This window comes from Vicugna pacos, chromosome 20 (genome assembly GCF_048564905.1).
Source record: "Vicugna pacos chromosome 20, VicPac4, whole genome shotgun sequence".
NCBI lineage: Eukaryota > Metazoa > Chordata > Mammalia > Artiodactyla > Camelidae > Vicugna > Vicugna pacos.
In genome coordinates this window covers 12047098-12067727 of record NC_133006.1, presented here as the reverse complement: position 1 = coordinate 12067727, position 20630 = coordinate 12047098, and the positions used below count along the sequence as shown (strand labels likewise).

General features: G+C 45.8%; 1 protein-coding gene across 1 annotated transcript in view; it reads right to left on the bottom strand.

Annotated features, from left to right (window-relative positions):
- TNFRSF21 (TNF receptor superfamily member 21) overlaps positions 1-18896 on the bottom strand; it is a 60015-nt gene extending 41119 nt beyond the window's left edge. The window contains exon 1 of the mRNA XM_072944854.1: positions 18388-18896. Coding sequence (XP_072800955.1) covers positions 18388-18477 — 90 coding nt within the window. The 5' untranslated portion in view covers positions 18478-18896. The remainder of the gene's footprint in view (positions 1-18387) is intronic.
- Between the last annotated feature and the right edge of the window lie 1734 nt (positions 18897-20630).

Below are 20630 nucleotides of genomic sequence, written 5' to 3'. Positions count from 1 at the left end.
GCTGATTTTCTTGGTAAGAAACTTAACTTCATATTGGGCTCTAAAGAAAAAGGATCTTGCTCTTGCTTAATCATAATAAATCCTGTATATACAAGATCTTGTGGTAGCTCACAGGGAGATAAAAAATGTGACAATGAATATATGTATGTTCATGTATAACTGAAAAATTGTACTCTACACTGGAATTTGACACAACATTGTAAAATGACTATAACTCAATAAAAAAAAAGTTTAAAAATAAATAAATAAATAAATAAATTCTATAATATCTTCCCTTTCTCTGGCTTTATCTTTTCTTTTTCTTGCTCCTTCTAGTTGCAAAATCAGCCCCAGCCTCCCCTTTCTGGGCACAGCAGACGCATGAGATTGAGGGAAGAAAACCTATTACCAGCTTGGGCTCCCAAGTGCCACTTGGCAAGTCCATGAGGACACATCTTGTCCCAGTCTCCCCAAAGCTAAGGACCCAACCCAAGAGGCTACAAGAGTGGCCCTGTGCCGCACTTCCTCTAGCCACTTGGAATCTAGTTCTAAGTGTAAAAGCAGTTTTGGATAACCACAGTGCTCTGGAAGTCTGAGACACATGAAAATAACAGGTTACTCCACTTGTGCAGATTACATGAGCGCAGAGAATGGGAAGGACAATCTGGTCAGAGAGCAGTGATCGGGGACCAGCATCGCCTGATTCATTGTGGGACTGGAGTCTGGCCACCTATCTGAGCAGGAAGGCTGGGTAGTCAGCCAGTCACACACCCAGGGGGGTGGCTCGGCAGAACACGGGGGTCATGAGTTCACTGCAGGTGTGCCTGGGTGTGGGGTTGGGGCTTGGCTTCCTGCAGCTTCGTATGTCTCCCCAGGGTACGCACGTCTAAACCTAGTCTCAGGGATGTTACTAGATTCTGCATCAGTCTCCTGATGTCCGATTCCCAGAGGTCACCCTCACACCACACAAAACCCACCTCCAGATCCCATACACCCACACGTTTCCCCACTCAATTCCATGGATTTTTCAGTTCTTTGTTCATTTAGAATAACTGGGTAAGTTTCTAATTAAAGCAAAGCTCAGGGATCTTTCAACTGCATCCCACTAGGTAACCCACTTTGGACAACGTGGCTCTAAAAATGGACCTTTAAATCACCTCCTGCTACCGGAGGCAAATCCAGCGCCTACAAGTGAGAGCTAAGATGCAGCCAAACCCCGGCTGAACACTGGAAATGAGGTTTGTGTAAAAACTGGACACTTAATTCACGGGACAGATATTTACTGAAGACCTACTATGTGTGTACCAGGCACCGGGCCCACGAGCTGACCGTTGGATCTTGAGAACTCTATTCCAGCCCTTATGGAGTTGAACTTACGGAGCTGAGGGGTGGAGAAGCAGTGCCTAACTCTGGGCAGGGGAAGCGGAGGAGATGAGGCAGAAGGAGCCTCAGAGTGAAGGTCTGAAACAGAAGGAAATTTCTGAAAGCCTTTGAGGAAACCTCAAGATGCACTACAGTGGCCATAGTTAAAATTGGAGAAGTGCCACATCATTTTTTTAAAAGGAAGTATTAGAGATTGAACCCAGGACCTCGTGCATGCTACGCATGCGCTCTACCACTGAGCTATATCCTCCCCCTGGTTCCACATTTTGATCTTAATCCAAAATGCAATGAGGTCATGACATGTGTATATTGGAGGATGGGGGGAAGTGGCAGATAATCACATCTGTGAATAAAAATGCTATCTGGCTGCAAAGAGGAGGGTGAAAGGGGTTCTGGGGTAAGCGGAGTAGATAAGAAAATCCACTTAAAAGGTGGAGACCAAGGTGAAAGTTGGGGGTGACTTGGACTCAGGTGGTGGCTGTGAAAAGAGGCGAAGGCAGCAGACTTGAGAGGTCAGATCAGCTGGATCTGGGGAACAATGGCCGATGGAAGAAGAAAGGGGAAGAAGTCACCGGTTTTCAAACTGGACCCAAGAAAGCACGTCGCAGAGCACAGCTCTCAGGGCTTTCCCTCGGGCAGGGACGGGAAGGAGGGCTCTAAGCGCCCCCATTTCTGCCTCAGACACAGCAGCTCTGATTTACCAATCTGCCGGGGGGGTCCAAGTAAGAATTCATTGGAAGGAAGTTTCAGTCCTAAAACAAGTTTGAAAACCATTGCCCTGGAGAGACTGCTAAGAGCTCTCCCAGCTTCAAAGTTAACAGCTAAACCCATCTGAGCTACAAAGCTAGAGAAACTGCTCCCTGGGCTCTTCATTGTCACAGAAGCCCTGTCGAGATGAAGAGGGGGCAATGTCCCCTTCTCTTAACAGACATGCAGGTGGCACCCGAGAAAAGTTATTTTCCTAAGGCCTTTTAGTCAATTTAAAATTAGAAGAATATGAAAGAAATATATATATATATGTATGTGTGTGTATATATATGAATCACTACGCTGTATGCCAGAAATTAACATGACATTGTAAGTCAACTATACTTCAGTTAAAAAAAAAAATAGAGCTTTTCCCACTAGATGGGTGGCAACCCTCTGGTTTCTAAGAAAATCAAAATGACGTAAAAACTCATCCTCAAAGACAATTCTGGGGGTGAACAATGGGGAGATGGGGGGACAGCAATCAAGGTCAAAAACAATATTGAAGAACATTTCCTGTAAAATGTGAAAATAAGTTCAGATGATACTTAAAAGCTAATCTTGGGGAAAACAAACCTGAATCGGGAGATAGAGTCACTGAAAAAAGTTCAAGAGAATAGGAACCAGAATTCCTGAAGCTCGTTCTGCCTGGTCAAGAGCCCTGCTTCCTCCTCTGCACAGAGGCAGGGAAATTAAACCAAAGTTTTAAACAAAGCCTCAGGCCTCAAATGCAGAATCAAAAAATTGAGAAGCTTTTCAAAACATCCACATCTCCAGCCCATCACCTGAGACCATGTGACTCTGCAACGGGGCCAGGAATTCAGGGTTTTGGTTTGTTTTGTTGTTAAATTTTCCAAGTGATTCTGATGCCCAACTCAGTTTTGGGACCCCCCTGAACTAATAAGACAGCCCCCCTCGGGCCCTAATGACCTCGGATTCTGGGAATCAGAGCCCAGTTCCACGGTCAGAGCCCCTCCCTCTGCCTCTCACCCAACGTGGACCCTTTTACTGTTTTCATATTGCTCTTTTTAAATTATCATGTCTATAACAAAAATACACATTCTTGTAGCAATTCTCTTAATTGTAAAATAGAGTAAAAATGTTTAAATCTCTGCTCACATCTGGCCCCTCCCCAGACACTCACTGTTCATTTCACTGTGCATCTTTCCAGACCATTTTCTGAGCATTTACACATAAAACACACATACTCACTTCCAGTTGGCCATTTCAGCCACTCTTGGTTTGGTTTGGTTTTACACATATAAAGGGGACAGGTCATACACACTGTTCTGTGATCTGCTTTTGTTCACTTCCTAATACTACATCACTGAAACCTTTCTATGTTGGAACACAGAGGCTACTTCCTTCTTTATAACAGTCAGGTGCTCTTCAGTAGTATGGCTATGACTTTGAACATGCCCATCTTGAAGAATTTAGAGCTTTTTCCTCCTGAGGCTCATGGATTGTTTCCTTGTCCATGTGTTGGTGTGCACAGGAATGCTTCTATAAAGTAAGTTTGCTTCCTTCTGCTCCCACTCTACATCCCGGCTTCTCTTTGCTTTCCTTCTCATCCCAAATGACAGCTACACCCAGGCTGCTCTCAGTCTTTTGAGGACCCCTTTCCTTCAAGAACAAAAGAAGTCTCCATTCAACCCTTAGCTTGGAACCTCTCCCTTCTCCTACTCTATTATTATTATGACTCTATGAGATACATATTTCCAGCCTGCGGGAGGACCAGACCTGAAATAAGAAGAAGAACTGGGCAAAGATCTAGAGAACAGAGGACTTATATTCTTATCCAGACTCTCTGCCTTAAGATCAAATGGACCTGGCTTTACATGCGTGTTCAATTAGCAGGTTGGACTAGGTTGTATTCAACTCGAACCTTCCAGGTATCTGTGATCATTTGTCAAGTTCCATCTTCTCCAGGAAGCCTTTACAACCATTCCTAGACACTCAGATTCCAAGCCAATGAGCGAACTCTCCATCGTATTTCCTGTTTTTGTCCATCATTTTGGTGCCTAATTACATATTGCCATGTAATGTCTGTTGATGGCTTCATAACTGTATATATTTATCTTCCCGTAATGATTATAAGCAGCTCCAGGCCAGGGACAACCACATAGACTGCATTTCCTCCCTTGCTCAAGCACCTCAATGATGAAGATCACAGAAACGATAAACAAAGCATCCTCTGAGCCAAATGTCGGCAACTGAAATCCCGCACGCCACCTGTTCTGGTAAATAAGTTTTATGGACATTCATTTAGGTATTGTCTACGGCAGCTTTCACGCTACAACAGCAGAGGTGGGTAGCTGCAAAAGAGACCATATGGCTGCAAACAAGAGTATTTACTATCTGGCCCTTTATAGGGGGGGAAAAAAGCCTGCTAATACCTCTGCTGAGCAGTCAAAAAAAAAATGTCAAAATATACAGGGACCAGGAGCTCACGCACAGGAACCCTCAGACCTCCTCAGAGAGTCTAGCAAAGAGTAGTGAGCTTGTGGCTTCCTTTTTTGATGCCCAGTCCAACTCACATGTCACATCTGATCCTTTCCTCCCCTGCTTAGAACTCTCAATGGCTTCACTCAGGGCTTAGGATGAAATGCAAAATCTCACTAGAGTCAGGACTTCCTCTGAAATGCCATCCCTTCCCTCCCCTCCCCAACTTAAAGCAGGTGTCAAGTTCTCCCCTCATTCCCAATTTTTTCCTATAGGACTACCATAATTTTGTAGTTACACAATCATCTGTCTTAGTGTGTCTTCCCCTCTGGAGCACAAGCCCTGTGAGGATAAGAACAGAATCTCTTTACGGATGCTCTCCAAGCCCTCGAGGACGGTGTCTGATGCGTAGTGTAACTGACAAGGGTTTGCTGACTAAATAAATGAATGCATTTGCAGACCATCACTAATTAGAAGCAGCACATTAATGGGTGATGGTGGAGGAGGTTGCCGGGATGACACAGGTACAGAAGCAAGTGTGAGGAAGCCAAAAGGCCACCATCATGTAGCCACAATAATGTAGGAGATTCAGCAGGCTGGGATCCTTCAGAGTAAGAGCAAAGAATTTCACCTCCAAAGACTCTGAGGATATCACTCTGTTTTAACAGAGCCATAACTGGTTTATAAGAATTATGCTCAGTGTGGAGCTTGAGGTGACTAGCAAATGTAATGGGGAATTTAAAACATCCCCTCTCATTTGATAAAAAAGATTACACTCAAAAAGATACATGGACCCCAAAATTCATAGCAGCACTACATACAATAGCCAAGACACGGAAACAATTAAATGTTCAACAGAAGACGATAAAGAAGATGTGGTATATATAGTGGAATATTACTCGGCCATAAAAAAGAATGAAATCATGCCATCTGCAGCAACATGGATGGACCTAAAGATTATCACACTAAGTGAAGTAAGCCAGACAAAGACAAATATCATATGATACCACTTCTATGTGGGATCTAAAAAGTGATATAAATGAACTTATTTATAAAACACACAGATGCACAGACATAGAAAACAGCTTATGGTTATCAAAGGGGAAGATGGGGGAGGATAAATTAGGAGTTTGGGCTTTGCAGATACTAACTGTTATATATAAAATAGATAAACAAGGAACTACTGTATAGCACACAGAACTATATTTAATACCTTATAAAACCCCATAATGAAAAAGAATATGTATGTATACTTGAATCATTTTGCTGTACACCTGAAACTAACACACCATTGTAAATCAACTATACTTCAATAAAAAATAAAATATAAAAAAAGATTACCCTAACTTGGTGCTTAGAATTATAAGCAGCATAAGGAGATTATTTTCCAGAAGTCATCTACGTTCCATCCTAGTTTAAACTTCAGTTATTTGAAAAATTTCATTTACTTAGGACACTTATTTCACCAACAACAATGGGTAAATGAACAAATATCAAGTGTACCACCCCAAACTGTGCAGGACATAGGAGCACTACAAATGCTTAGGGAGTGAGTCAAAGATAAAACACAGGAGAAAGCAAATTTCCAAGGGCAGCTCCAAAATGACCAGCAATAAAGGCTTCCCAGGTGTCCACACTCACCTTGGTGACCACACCTATCCTGTTATGTCACCTCTGCTCCAGGGCACAGAGATGGACTTGACTGAAGCCCCCAGATAAGCTGATGCAATGTAGGATGCTGCTGTCTATTTCTCTCTTAACAAGTCTTATCCCATGACCTCATCCTTCAAATAAATGGGGGAAAAAATCCTGTGCCGTTTCTAAGTGCAACACGTTTATGTCATTCCTGTCCCTTACCAAATTCCCATCATTTCTAATAGAAAATGAGCCCATTCAAGGCAGTGATCAACTTTTGTCTATTCCTCATGGACCAGCAGGAAGACCACTTGCGAGTCTGAGATAGAGAATTTTTTAATGCTGCATGAAACTAGTAGGTCAAAAGGAATCTCAGTTACTGTGGATATTATAACAAAGAAAAGGGAACCAAGTTATTCCTGAGATGGTGCTGATAAAACCTGCTAACAGATGATCAAAAGGCAAAAGCCAGGCGGCGTAGACACCTCCAGAATTTCTGACCATTTTATTTCTAGCACTGCATTAAATGTGGCATCACAAGACATCGGCTGCTGGGAATTCTCTAGATTCGAAGGGAGAAAAGAATGCATGAAGAGGAAGACGCCCAGGAGAAAGCTTCTACAAAAGCACAGGCAGGGCTGTTTCCAGTTATGTTATATAAATTTGGTTGGCTTTGGCATTGCCTACTCTCCTGTCTGATTTAAAAAGCCTCTGTTGCTAGGGCAAGAGCAGGGACTGCTGTTTCAAGCTGGTGAAGACAGAGAATGCCAAGGCTGGAACGTGCTGATGACATGATTGGAGGGAGGCAAGCTATGAGGACACGGGGGAAAAGCGGGAAAAAAACAGGCAAGATGGAACTAAGCCAGATGCTGTCTTCCCTGGAACCTACCACGCAGAAGAGTGTGTGCACTCAGCCTTCGGGCCCTGGACCACAGAACTGCATCCCCCTCCATCCACCACCATGGCTACTGCTTAGGCCAAGACTCCACCTGCATGGAGAAGCCATGTTATAAAGAAGACAGGGGTAAAGGTGTGAGGAGATTACACTTCTGTGCTTGCCAAGAATTTATAGAATCCTTAAATAAACCAAGGCAAAACTGGCGACACCAGCCAGGGCAGCAACTCCAGACTGAAAGTATAAACAAAACCTATTTTAGTCTGAAGTGTGCTAAGCAAGCCGAGCTCTACCAGGTTCTCGCTGGGGAGGAGGGGACCGGGGAGGGGCGTGGGGGAAGGGGACTTGATCTGTGTCTCCAGGTCCTTATTTGTATAATGGATATAATAATAATACAATTAAATAATAGATTACATAGATAATTTAAAGTAATAATATGATAAAAAATAATGCTTAGCATAACAATCCTACGATTGTTTTCAGAATTAATTGTGACAACAGATAAAGCCCGTAGAACACACATGACACAAGGAAGTTCTCCGTGAATGTATTTTAATCATCGCTCCTTCTCCTTATTATTTCACCCCATCTCAGCTTCATTCCCTTGGGATGACACAACCTTTTAAAACAGCCCAATTAAAAACACAAAATATCCAACTCCTGACACGGGAGTCAAAGACTTCAGATTCTAAAAAACTGTAATCCTAACACATACGCTACAAGGCTTGGAGCCCATCACAAAATGAAAAATACAGACTGAACAGCAAAGCGGTAAAAGACAAGCCAGAGCCAAGTGGCATTTCCACGTAGATTTAGAATATAAACTTAGTAGATGGCAAATGAGAAAACACAAGAGGAGAAAGGATGTGCTGTTAATAAGTACACTGTAGACAAGTGGAGCAGAAGTTAACTAAGCATTTTCCAGAGTGAGTTCCCCAGATCTAGTCTCACAGGATGTTAATGATTCTAGGGTTTAAAACACGGCTGAATAAACTCCGGCCAGCTGCCTGCTTTTTTTTTTTTTTTTGAATAACCCACAAGCATAAGAATGGTTTCTACATTTTAAATAGTTGTTGGGGGGGAAGCAAAAGAATAAAATTTTGTGATACATGAGAATTATTTGAAATTCAGAGTTCAGTGTCCACAAGTCAAGTTTAGTGGGAAACACAGCCACGCCCATTCTTCTGGACCTTGCCGAGGTCGGCTTTCAAAGCACAGAGTGACAGCTGAGTGGTTTCCATGGAGATGGCAGGGCCCAGAAAGCCAAAAACATGATCAAGCTCTTGACAGATCAAGTTTATCAACCCCTTGTCTAAAAGTTTAGGAAATGCTCCAATTGCAGCCCTCTCTTGGAGAGACACAATTGTGACAGTGAGAGTGACAGAGAGACAGTGGCCTGATGATGGGTCCAAGAGGACCAGCAGGACAGCTGTAGAAAGAGGTGACATATGAAAACACAGATATATATGTACATGTATGACTGAAACATTGTGCTGTACACCAGAAATTGATACAACATTGTAAACTGACTATTCTTCGTTAAAAAAAAAAATGGTGACTCAGCTGGACCCAGACTTATCTGACCATGAAACCCTTCACTCACACAAGGAGTATGATCATCCTGTAGAACAGAGTGATATAGTGCTCACACCACCCATGCTGAAGTCCAGAAAAGTAGTAAGAATCGTTTATTTAGCCCATCTGTAAGATCAATTTCGGACTCTTAAATCAACAACGAAAACGAAGATACTCTCAGACAAAAAACAAAATGGGTTTAAGAATATTAACCTACACAGGGAACTATATTCAGTATCTTGTAATAGCCTTTAATGAAAAAGATTATGCAAAGATACACATGTATAATTGCATCACTATGTTGTACGCCAGAAACTAACACGTACTATAATTTGACTACACTTCAATTAAAAAAAGAGTATTAACCTGAATTTTTGCGTTATGAAATATAACAATGTTAAAAGTAGGTTGCAAAAATACATGCCATATACAACTAATAAAAGCTTATAACTAATGGGAGTTTGAGATTTGCAAATACTAACTGCTATATATAAAATAGATAAACAACAAGCCCCTACTGTAGAGCACAGGGAGCTATTTCAATACCTTGTAGTAACCTGTAATGAAAAAGAACACGAAAAGGAATATATGGAGGTATACATATGACTGAAGCATTATGCTGTACACCGGAAATTGACACATTGTAAACTAAATATACTTCAATCAAATTTTTTTTTAATTTTTAAAGGCGTATAACTGAAAACGTAAAGAATTAATACAAATAAGATTAACACAAATTCCACTCAATAGATCAGGCAGAGTAACTACAAAGGCAATTGTCACGTAAATACATTTACGACATCCCTAGCAACTACTGAAATGTAAATTTGCACAACCAAAGACACTTCCATATCTATATTAAAGCAGCATAAATAAATTAAAGTGATAAACTCCAACGTTGGCAAGCTTGTGGGGTAGAAGGTACATTTACAAGCTGCTCGTGATGCTCTAAATGAATTCAGTCTTTCTAAAGACAGTCTGGCAACACACAGCAAGAGTCAGAAAGCCATTCATTCATTTCCTGTGACCCAGCAATCCCGCTTTGGGGAATACACATCAGATACACCTCAGTTTTGGGAACAACCCAAAAGGAAAAAGAGCAATTGTTTTGTACAACGACAACTTTGTTAGTGTTGCTTGCTGGCAGTCAGAAGACAATGACAACAACCCAAGTGTCCAACAAACAGTAGGATGACTCAACACACTGCCAGCCAGAGGCGAGGTGGCATTAAAAAATGGCAGGCATGAGGGTTGAACTGACATGAATCAAAGGACTTCAAACCACATCCAAACTTTCCCCACTCCCACCCACCCCTTCCTCAGTCTCCCCTTTAAAGTAATCAGACCACCAAAGGCTCAGCTCAAGAAGCAGAGAGTCAGGGGGTGGGGTATAGCTCAGTGGTAGAGTGCATGTTTAGCATGCATGAGGTCCTGGGTTCAATCCCCAGTACCTCCATTATAAATAAACAAAAACCTAATTACCATCCCCCCCCAAAAAAAGTTTTTTAAACTTAATTTTTAAAAAAGCCAAGAGTCAGCCTTGATGACTCCTTTCCTTTCACCTCACTTATCTCTTGTATCTCACCGTCAGTAAACTCTCTCCAAAATCCCAAATCTGATGACCCCCACCTTCACTGCCACCAGCCCAGACCCATCATCTCTCCCCTGAACTATGGTAAACGACTCCAACTAGTCTCCTCCATCTATGCTTCCTCTTTCTAACCCACTCCCCACAGAACTGCCAGAGTCATCTTTAAAAATGTTTGATTTTTTTAAAAAAAACTATTATAACCCTGCTTCCCACTGTACTCTGAATAATATCCTGACGTGGTCACATCTTTAAAGGTCTTGTACAATCCGGCCCCTGCCTACCTCATCAACCCCAATCCACACTCCTTCTGTTTGCTAAGCACCAACCACAGTGGCGTTCCTTCCAGTCTCTGAACACATAGCCTCTTTCCTACCTCTGGGCCATCCCACGTGCTGTTCCCCCTTCCTAGAATATTCTTCCTTCTGCTCTTTAAGAAGTTCAGTCCTTAAACATCAGCCCTTCTGTCTTCCCTGATAAAGTATGAACTCCAAGAGGGAGGGACCATTACTAGCCTTTCACTATCATATACCCAGAGTCTAGAAATGCCTGGCATTTAACAGATGCGCCATAAATATTTACTAAATGAATAAAAAATAGAACTGTATGTCTGCAGGGTCACAGAAGATAGTTACACGAAGAAACACAGGGCACAGGCAAGTATATACATACTAGTTTTCACCATTCAGAACTGTTTGTATACCATCAAAGCATAAGAATGAACTGGGAAGACACATAAAGAGAATTCCGTACCCGCTAGGTTCCTCCAGCCTGTCAACTTGCTTATGTTTAAAATGCTCTTCGTTAAAAACTGCAATGCCCTCGAGTTGTAGCTCAAACACTGAAAAGGAGATCAAGCTCCCACTACTCCCCCACTTGCCTAGGATGAATGAACAGTTAGTTGAGAGGAAAATCCTTCTGGAATTCATTCAACAATCATTTATTGCTTAACTACTACCTGTCGGGGCATTGAGCCAGCAATGCAAAGATGAACAGCACACTGTCCGTTGTCTGTAAGAAGCTGAAACCGAGTAACACCGTTGGCCCTAAGCATTCCATGTGAGAAGGGAAACATACCCAAACTTTGTCCGATTTGGGACTTTTCCTGGATCAGGGATGCAGGATGTCAACCAAAGAGGAGAGAGGGGGCTGTGGACTTCCAGAAGTAAAGGAAGAACAAAAAGTGACTAATAACCAGTTAGATTATTCTGGGAACCCATCATCATTTGCCTTTGAAACTTTTGCCCCCTTCAACCCTGCTGCCTCTCTTAAGCCTGACTGAGCCGACCTGGACATACCTACGACAAAGTCCAAGAATGGTCTTGTCTCAGAAGGGCTCTTTAGGGACCCAGAACCAATGATGAAATCTCCTCTCGCCCTTTGCCTTTCACAGGTCTCCTCAGCTTCTACAGTCTGTGAAGATATATGCTGAAAAGCCGGCTCACGAGAGCGCTACGGTGTGGTAAACCACACACAGGCACATCCCACATCAGACTGTGCAACTCATGGAGTCCAACCGGCTTCTGAGACACCCGAAATGAGAAGTTCACAAAGAAAAGACTAATCACAGATGATGCAAACCCCTGCCCTAATCCTACACAAATAGTCAGGCTGGCAGCAGAGGACAGCCTGAGAGGCCCTCAGGTTCTGAGGATGAGTTGAAACTACACGGCTCAGCAGAAACCCTGTCATTCTCTTACTCACTAAGCAAATATTTTTCAAAATGACCCAAGTAACAGGAAAGCAAAGCCTCTGTTCCCTATTTATAACACTTCAATTTGAAAGAGTATCTTTCCATCTTAGCCATGGCACCATGGCCCCGTAGAGTCATGCCAGAGGAAAACGCATGCCAGTAGTTCCACGCCCCCACATCAACACACACACACACACACACACACACACACACACACATGCTGCCCTTAATTTATAATCTTCCAGTGGAGCAGAATTGCTCACCTGATGGAAAGAGAATATTCAACTCTCAGGGAAAATCATTCCTTGAATGGGAAACAGAATTCCAGTAAGTGCAGGTTCCTTGTCTCCTGCCCCCATTTTGGCAGGAAAAGTGGTGGGTACGAAGATCTGAATCCTCTCTCTGGCACTTGCCAACTGCCTGACCGGAACCTCTCCCCAGCCTCATCTCCTCACCGGTAACATGGGGCTGATGCCACTACCTCATGGATGTGAAGATTTCCTGCCATCACTGGTGGAAGGCGTTCAACCAAATGTCAATGCACGTACTCAGGAAAGAGGAGCTTACAAGTATCTATCTATGATTAATTTAACAGCCATTAATATTCCTCCCCTCTGGGCTGTCAGAGACAAAGCCCTCTTGAATGCACAGCTGCTCTCACTTGGACCCAGGACCCAGGGGCTCGCTCCTCTCCTCTCTCCTAAATCCACGAAACCCATGTTCCTTCTCCCAAAACAGATTTGCAAATGGCACCCACCCCGGGGACAGAGCCACCAAGCAGTCCTGGTGGCAAAAGAGCAAATGGGAGACTCTATCACGATCAGATAATGAGGCTTGCTGTGATTTTGCTTACTAAGCCCCCTCTCCTTTCTTTAAATTTTGTTTCGGTTTCTAGTTTAGAACAGCACCTTCGACAAAATGTTCGGATAGTCTCAAGAGAAGATGGGGCTATAGCTCGGGGCCCTGACTACCCACCCACTCACCCATGCCCTGCCCAATCCCACCCTGCCTGAGGGCTCTCTGAACACAACTCTCCCACCACTGCACGCATCTGTCACTCCAAGGCCAGAGTGCTGACACGTGGGAAAACTCCAGATAGCCAGAATCCAAGCGAATGGACCATTCCCGGTGGCCTTCAGCATCCCTCAAGAAGAGTGAGGTCACCACTGCTCTGAATTAACAGCCTAAATCCCTGTGAGCCCCACATTTCTGCAGCCCCGTGAGTGTTCAGCACACACTGATGTCTGCCAGGTTCCTCCCTACTTCTAACCGCTGCCCCGCTCCTCTCCTCTGGGACTCAGGCTGGAGATGGGAGGGGGTAGAGAAGCCAGGTAGCATCACACAAGCCCACTTAGGATGCCTGGGAACTTTTTGGTGCTTGACAAATACAAACAGGGGGCGAGGCCAGGATTCATTCATGATGTCACTTCATTCCTAAAGAAGCAGAGCCCAGCAACTGCCGCTCCAGCAGTGACAAAGCCCAGTGTCCTGCCATCAATAAACGGGGACTCAGTCCGGGGGACCAGCTGACTCCTATTGCAACTTCAGTTCTCCTTTGGCCAGGCAGACAGATTTGCGCCTGATGGTCTAGACCGCATCTGCTCTGAACAGTCATCCAGGAAACGCCCAAAGCTGAGGAGAGACACCTGTCACCCAAGAGAAGCATCTGAGTTTTCCAGGAAGTTGCCAGTGACCTGGCATCACTGGAATTTGCCAGGCCTGCTTGGGGAAAGAGGGCCAGCTGAGTGCTAGTGCTTACTGGAAAACAGGCATTGCCATTTACAAAAAGAAAAGTCACTCAATTCACACTGGCCCCAAATAGTCTGATGATGCATCTGACCTTTTCCTATCACACACACCCCCGAAAAAATAAAAGTTTACTTAAGCCAATTAGAGTTTACGTGTTTCATAGAGGGTCAGCTGAGGACAAAATCAATTTGTAACTTGTCTATGGAATCTCCAAACAGACTTTACCTCTCTTCCTCACAGATGGAGTCAAGTGTAAAAAAAAAAAAAAAAAAAGTCTCTGCATTCTGATCCATAAGCAGACAGGACACAGAGCACCTGCTGGAGCCAGTCCCACAGCCCACGCCGCTCACCCCATCCACTAAGGGCACACCTTGAGCGAGGGGCCTTCTGCAAACAGTGCTGGCAAATTCAGCATTAACTGTGCTGGCCGCACCCCACTGGAAAGACTTCATCCAAATTTAGCCACACAAAAATATGTAATTTAGCCAGTTGGTGGATCTATGCTGATTTAGTCTCAGGTGTTTTTTCTCAGCTTAAGGTAGTATATATGTTCCATCACAAGAAATTTTTTTTTTCTTGCTGATTTGGTGTGTTTGTGTATTTCCTTTATACTGTAGGTTGTTTTGGACCAAACCTGAGGCCGATTCAGCCATATGCCTTTAGAAACACTTCAGATGAGAAAGTTCGATCTCATTCTAAACATTTTGGTAACAGAGATGGGAGATTCACGGGGTAAGTGAGAAACTCTGCCCCCCAGTACAAGTCTGCACAACCCATTCTTCTGCTTGTAAGTCACTTTTCCTACTGAGGCTAATGTATGTTACTCTGAGACTTGGCACCAAGTTTTATTCTTCAGACTTTCAGGCTAAAAGCCAAAACTACTTCAAATAATTTAAAGATTTTAACATCCATTACATTTTGTGTATTACTTTGAGTATAGTACATTTATCCACTGATTCTTTCTAAACACGAGAAACCCAACCAGCACAACTGATAGCCATGTATGTTTCATACAGCAGATAAATTGTATCCACGGGGCAAGATTCAAATACTAATTCATCCCTGTGTGCCGCCACCTAGTCCAGTGCCTCTCTCAGAGTAAGCACTCAACGTAGGTTTGTCAACATGAAAAAATAATGTACTTCCCCAATCTAGGCTGTTTTATTCCCTCCAGTTTTCCCTTCCGGCTTTCACATTCTAGGATTGCGGAGTTAAGGTATATAGAAAGGAGAAAATCTTTTGGACAGAACATCGGCTTGAATTCTGAGCTCTCCTTGAACTTGTCACCAAGTCCATGCAGGACTTCAGCCCTGACCAGCCCCTCCACATCTACCCAAATAGCCAAAGTCAAATGCCAACATACTAGATAACTTTGATGAGCAAAGGTCAGGAGGTGGCACTAAGCTCGACGTCTAAGTCTCCGTGACAGTGACAAACATCGGTCCTTGGGACCTCCTAGGCTGGCACACAGCTGAAGGCTCTGACTACAACTGTCCTCCTATCTGGAATTCATAAGACGTGCAGGTTAGTGGTTTCCAGCATTTCAGACCTCATTTCCCTATCAGTGGTGCCTTCTCTTCCTTCTGACTGCCCCACTGCCAGCGTTCTATCTGACCGGGCAAAGCAAGCTCCCTGAGGGCAGCAGGCACGTCTGAGTGTGCAGGTCACACCAGGCAGGCCCTTCCAGGGCGCTCCTTCACACTGGCACAGACCTCAAGGACTCACTTACCTGCTCTCCGGACTCTTGGCCGGGAACACACGATGCTGTGCTTTTCAGTCTGTGGTTTACTTTCCAGTATCCTGCAGACACCTCCACGCCTCAGACCCAGAAGCGCAAGCAGCAAGAACACTTTCGTCCAAAGGCGCTCATGTAAGTCTCATTAACGTTCCGCAGCGAGCCAAACCACCCGCCTCAACTCTCCCCCAGACAGCCTTCTCTGCTCTTACGTTTCATCATCCAGCAATTCGGAGTTGTGAAATCACAGAGTGGCCCAGGAGTGAGGAGTGAAGGGGAGGCAGGCAGTCCTAGGTCCCAGTGCCATTATCACTTGAGAGTTGGGTGGCCCAGGACAATGAAGTTTTGCAGCCTCCACTTTCTCATCTGTAAAATGGAGCTAATCCCACCTGCTTCCCAGAGATGTTGGGAGTAAAAGAGATACTCTGTATAAAGCACCTGACATACGGTTTTATATATATATATATATATATATATATACACACACATATATAATATCATATTATGTTCACATATCATATCTTCTGTAAGTTTTTTAAAGTTTATAGTAAGTTCTTTCAGTTAGCCTGTCATCACAAGAAAAAAGTGTCCAAAATGAGGATAATAACAAATATTGTCACACCAAACGGAGATATTTGAGAGAAGAGGGGTAACCGAAAGCCATAATAAACAGGATATTTTATTGGGCTTATTATTTGTTAAGCTAACTGCAATGACAGGGTAGGTCGCCACCCGCCACTGGCCCCAGCTGCGGTCTACACACACTGCGGTGCCTACCTGGGCCCCAGGACCTGGCGTCTGCCATTTTCACATGGCCAAGAATCCCAGTGGGATAAAGAATCCTTATAACAACGTCATAAAATCATCATTTTATACGCCAACAATGCCTGTCCTGAGGACTGGAACTTGCAGAGCAGGAAAAATAAAAGGCATTGTCTTCCCACCCTGGTGACCCCTGGCCCACCCCCTCCAGTTTCCCTTCAGGGCAAAGAGGTCAGCTCCAGGCCATTCCACGAACTGAAGTGCAACCTTTCTTTTATAATTATCAGGAGAATAAGGATTCTGATTTTAGTTAACACCTGGAGATTGCTTCTCAATTCCACTGTAAATTTCCTTTTTCAAAAAAAAAGATGGCCAAACTTAAATTCTCAAGTCTTCAGTTGTAAATGCAGGGCACAATTTTTAGGTCAACTGAACTTAATGATTTAAGAACAAGAATCCTCTTTCTCAGTTGGTTAAAGAGACCCATGCTTTGACTACATGGAGACCTTACTTTAAGCAACTATCTCATGCAGAAACATAAAATTAATGAAATATCGCACTGAATGAAGATTCAACCTAGGAGTGAACTCTATGGAAAGCGTAGCAATCAGATGTGCTGAAAGGACTCAACACACAGCAGGGGAGGTACACTAGTAGATGTGAGGCTGCAAAGACAGAGCTCAAGGATGCCCTAACTCCACTGATACTAGGATCGGTGTTCCCCTGGACTTAGCTGGTCTTCTCTCCCCACCACGACTGTCAATGCAGGTTCACTGCTTGAAGGAGACGGTCCCCTTCTACTGCTCACCACCCACCACCCTGGTTTCACCCATACAAATCTTGACTTTGCCATTACTATAAAACGGGCAGGAAAGCAGCTTTGAAGGGAGATTGGGACTTGCCTCATTAGAAATGCTAACAGCACCAAACTTTTCATAAGTCTCTCTCTCTTCCCCTTAAAACACACACTCACACAGGGAACCAGAGTGTCTGTAGGATGAATTCCCAGGCCGTAGCAACTACAGTGCTCTGGGATCTAAGAGCTCTTGGCTGGCCAGGCATTAAGCCCTTTTCGGGAAGGAGACAGCAAGCCTGCCTTCCCCTGACACAGCCCTGCTCTGAAAACAGGCTCTTGCTTTTGTTTTTGTTTGGTTCTTAGCTAAGAATCTCTTTCCTTCCTTGCGGAGACAAAAAGGCACGGGAAGCTTAGGGCAGCTCCTGGGTTTGATATCAAATAAATTTTCTTCCCTAATTCATCCCATCCCCACCAACATCTGAAAAGCAGCGGAAGAGATCTGGGGAAGTTGGGCCTAAGTTTTGGGTCAAGGGTGCGTTCAGGCTTTGACCAGGTAAGTGATGGAGAGGACTAGCTATAGGGCACGCCCTGGAGCTGAATGCGGCCACGGTGCAGAAGAAGGCAGCTGCCCCACCCTGCAGGCTCACCTGCCTGGCCACAGGTAAGCGACGGATGGGAAAGACTGGAAAATTCAGCTTCCTTTATGTAGCGCTCTGCCCCCTCCCCCCCACTCAAGTGCCGGCACGCCGGCTGGCTGGCTGGGGGCAGGCGCTTCGGAGGCGCCTGAGTGGGTCTCGGGGTTCCTTCCTGGGCGTGCGGAAACCAGGACCCACCCAGCCAAGGCGGAGAGATGGGGGAGGGGGCTCGGCGCCCCTGGGGCGGGCGAGGCGCGGACGCACCCCGCGGTTTCGGTGGCGGGCGCGCACCGGTCTCCCACTGCGGTAGCATCCCGACATGACACTGCAGCTGCAACAAAGCGGCGGCCGCCGCGAGCCTCGGCGCCCACCCGCCGCCCCAGCCCCACGCCACGCGGAGGGGGCAGCGGCTGGTGGCTGTGGGGGTGCACGGAGGAGATGGGGGCACTGGAGGGGTCGAGGAAGGGGAAAGCCCTGAAATGCGCAGGAAGCCCGGCGGCCACCTCTAGCGCCTCTCCCAGCGCCGCCGGACTGCAAGGAAAACAATTCGCCTTCATTCCCGAGTCCGGGTAGAGCCCCGCAGCTCCCCCAGATGACCCGATCGGAGCCCTCGGCTGTGTCGCCCTCCCTTGCTTGCAACCCCCGCCGCCCCGCTGGCCCGACCCCAGCCCCCCGCAGCCCCGGCCGGGGGAGCCGCCCCGCTCCCGGCTCGCCGCCGCCTTCTGCTCCGGCGCGGCCGCGGTCCCAGAATCTCCCCCTCCCCGAGCGCTCACCAGGAGAAAGGAGCCCGCGATCATCGCGGCTCCGGCGACGCGGCTGCAGGAGGCCAGGGCGGTGCTGCTGCTGCTCGCGGAGGTCCCCATGGCTGAGCCCGGAGCTCGAGGGGCGCCCGGGGCGCGTGGCCCCCCGGCAGCTGGAATCGGCGGCTGCTTCTGCCCAGCGCCGCATCCACCGCCGCCTCCCGAGCCGGGAGCCCATCTACCTCCAACACCCCATGTGCACTGCGGCAGCCGGACGGCCGGGCAGAGGAGGGAGGCGGTGAGGGAGGCTCCGGGGGCGCTCAGCACCTGCCCAGCTGCGCGGCTGCCCGGGCGGGGAGAAGCAGCCGCGGCTGCAGCCCGCGCCTCCCCGTGCTCTCCTCCGACAGCGGCTGCGGAGAACCAGGGAGGAGGCCTGGGCGCGAGAGAGCGAAGGAACAACTTCCCATAGCGAAGCCTCCAGCCACTGCCAACCACCCTCCGCTGCCTAGACCGGCCGGCGAGGGACTAAGTCGGGTGGCTGCCGGGCGCGGGGACACACGTGGTGGCGCCGAAGGGGCGGGGGATCGGCCCTTTGTGATGTCACCTCGAAGGAGGCCGGGCTCTTTGTGCGATCAGAAATGGGAAGGCGTTCCAGGTGGCGCGAGGAGGGAGAGGGTGCCCCTTGCCGTTCGCTGAAGAGATTGCAGCAGCTTAGTGACCCAGGGAAAACGCTGCGAATGCATACATATTTCTGACCCAAATTTACTTCTTTTTTCTAAGATGATTCTTAGTAAATTATTTCTGCGACAGACGCCTTTCTGTTGTTTCTGGCATAATGATTAAAGACAGCCAAAGAACATAAAACATTTAGATCTACTGCGTGCCGTGAAGAGACCAGCGAGTTGGTTCTCAAACTTGAGTGCGCGGTACAATCTCTTGGAGAGTCTAAAACATACGGTGATGCGTGGTCCCACACTCAGAAATCCTGATTTAATCGAAACAGGGTGTGGCCTGGGCACTGGGTTTTTTTGTTTTTTGTTTTTTGTTTTTTTTTTTTTTCAGTTCTCCTGATGATTTGGGGAGATCACGTGGCAAAATTTGAAACCCTCTGGGTCAACGAATGCACCTAAGGAAATCCAGACTAAAGATTCCAAACCCAGCATCCGCGGAGTTGGGTCTGTGAAGGACCTTCCAGAGGCCTTGGAAATCCTTGAAATATGTGGGCAGGTGCGTTTTTCTAAATAAAGGATCCCCAGAGTTTTGAATCAAATTATCACAGAGAGAAGAAACACCCTTCTTCCAAAAAAGTGTTAAAAAAAAATTGAGTTGAGTTCCAAATGCCTTTGCGGGATGTGGGTGGGGAGAAAAGGAGGCAGTGTACAGCTTCAGAAGTAGAAACAGCCAGAGCATTCCCTTGGATGGGCTGGCATCTCCTGCATTTCTGAATGTGAGTGAGGACCTGGCATCCCTTTCTGTCTCAGTGAGGGGAGGCAGAGTCTCCTGGTTGTGGTACAGCAGCATCCACCCTCTAGGTACTGCTGGTCCGCCACACACTGTTGACATTACATCTTTGGCCATCTGGTTCACTCCATTCATGTGTGAGCCCTTTGATGCTGCACTTATTCTAGCTTTCCTTGACCCCTTCTACGTCAAGATAGCACCCTTTCTCAATTACCTGCTTTCAGACTCAATACCCAGTTCTCTTGAAGGTCACCTACTAAGGCAGAGGTGCCAACTAGTTGTTTTCTTATTAAAATAATGTGCTTTGGTCTTTGTCCTGTGCACACTTGGGAGATGCTAAAAATTAACATGATGGTTAATGTCAACCTATTCTTTCAAATATCTGTCAGTAAAGAAAAGGATTGTCCATGACTATTGCAGCAGGGAAAATTCACAGAAGTGCTAGAAATTATTACTGCTAAATATGGAGTTTGGGGGAGAGGGTTAAGTTTGGACTTGAATTTTTCTAGCTAGTTCCACAAGTTCAAAAGCGGAAAGAAATACATTACATCTCCATATAGAACAGATTCAATGGAAAAAGCAGATTGGCTGGAAATAGACTAAAGGAGAGGAAGGAATTAACAATGATTTTGCGGCTCAAAAACTGGGAGGATTGTGCAGCAGGAGCAGAAATAAAAAAGCCCAAAGCTGGGATGTATGGGAGGAGACGGACAATTTTATGGCAAAGATACAATGAAACTAATCCGTACACGTTACTGAGTTTCTATTCTTTCCCAGAAAAGGAATATGTCTATGTGAGCATTCTGAAAAGGTGG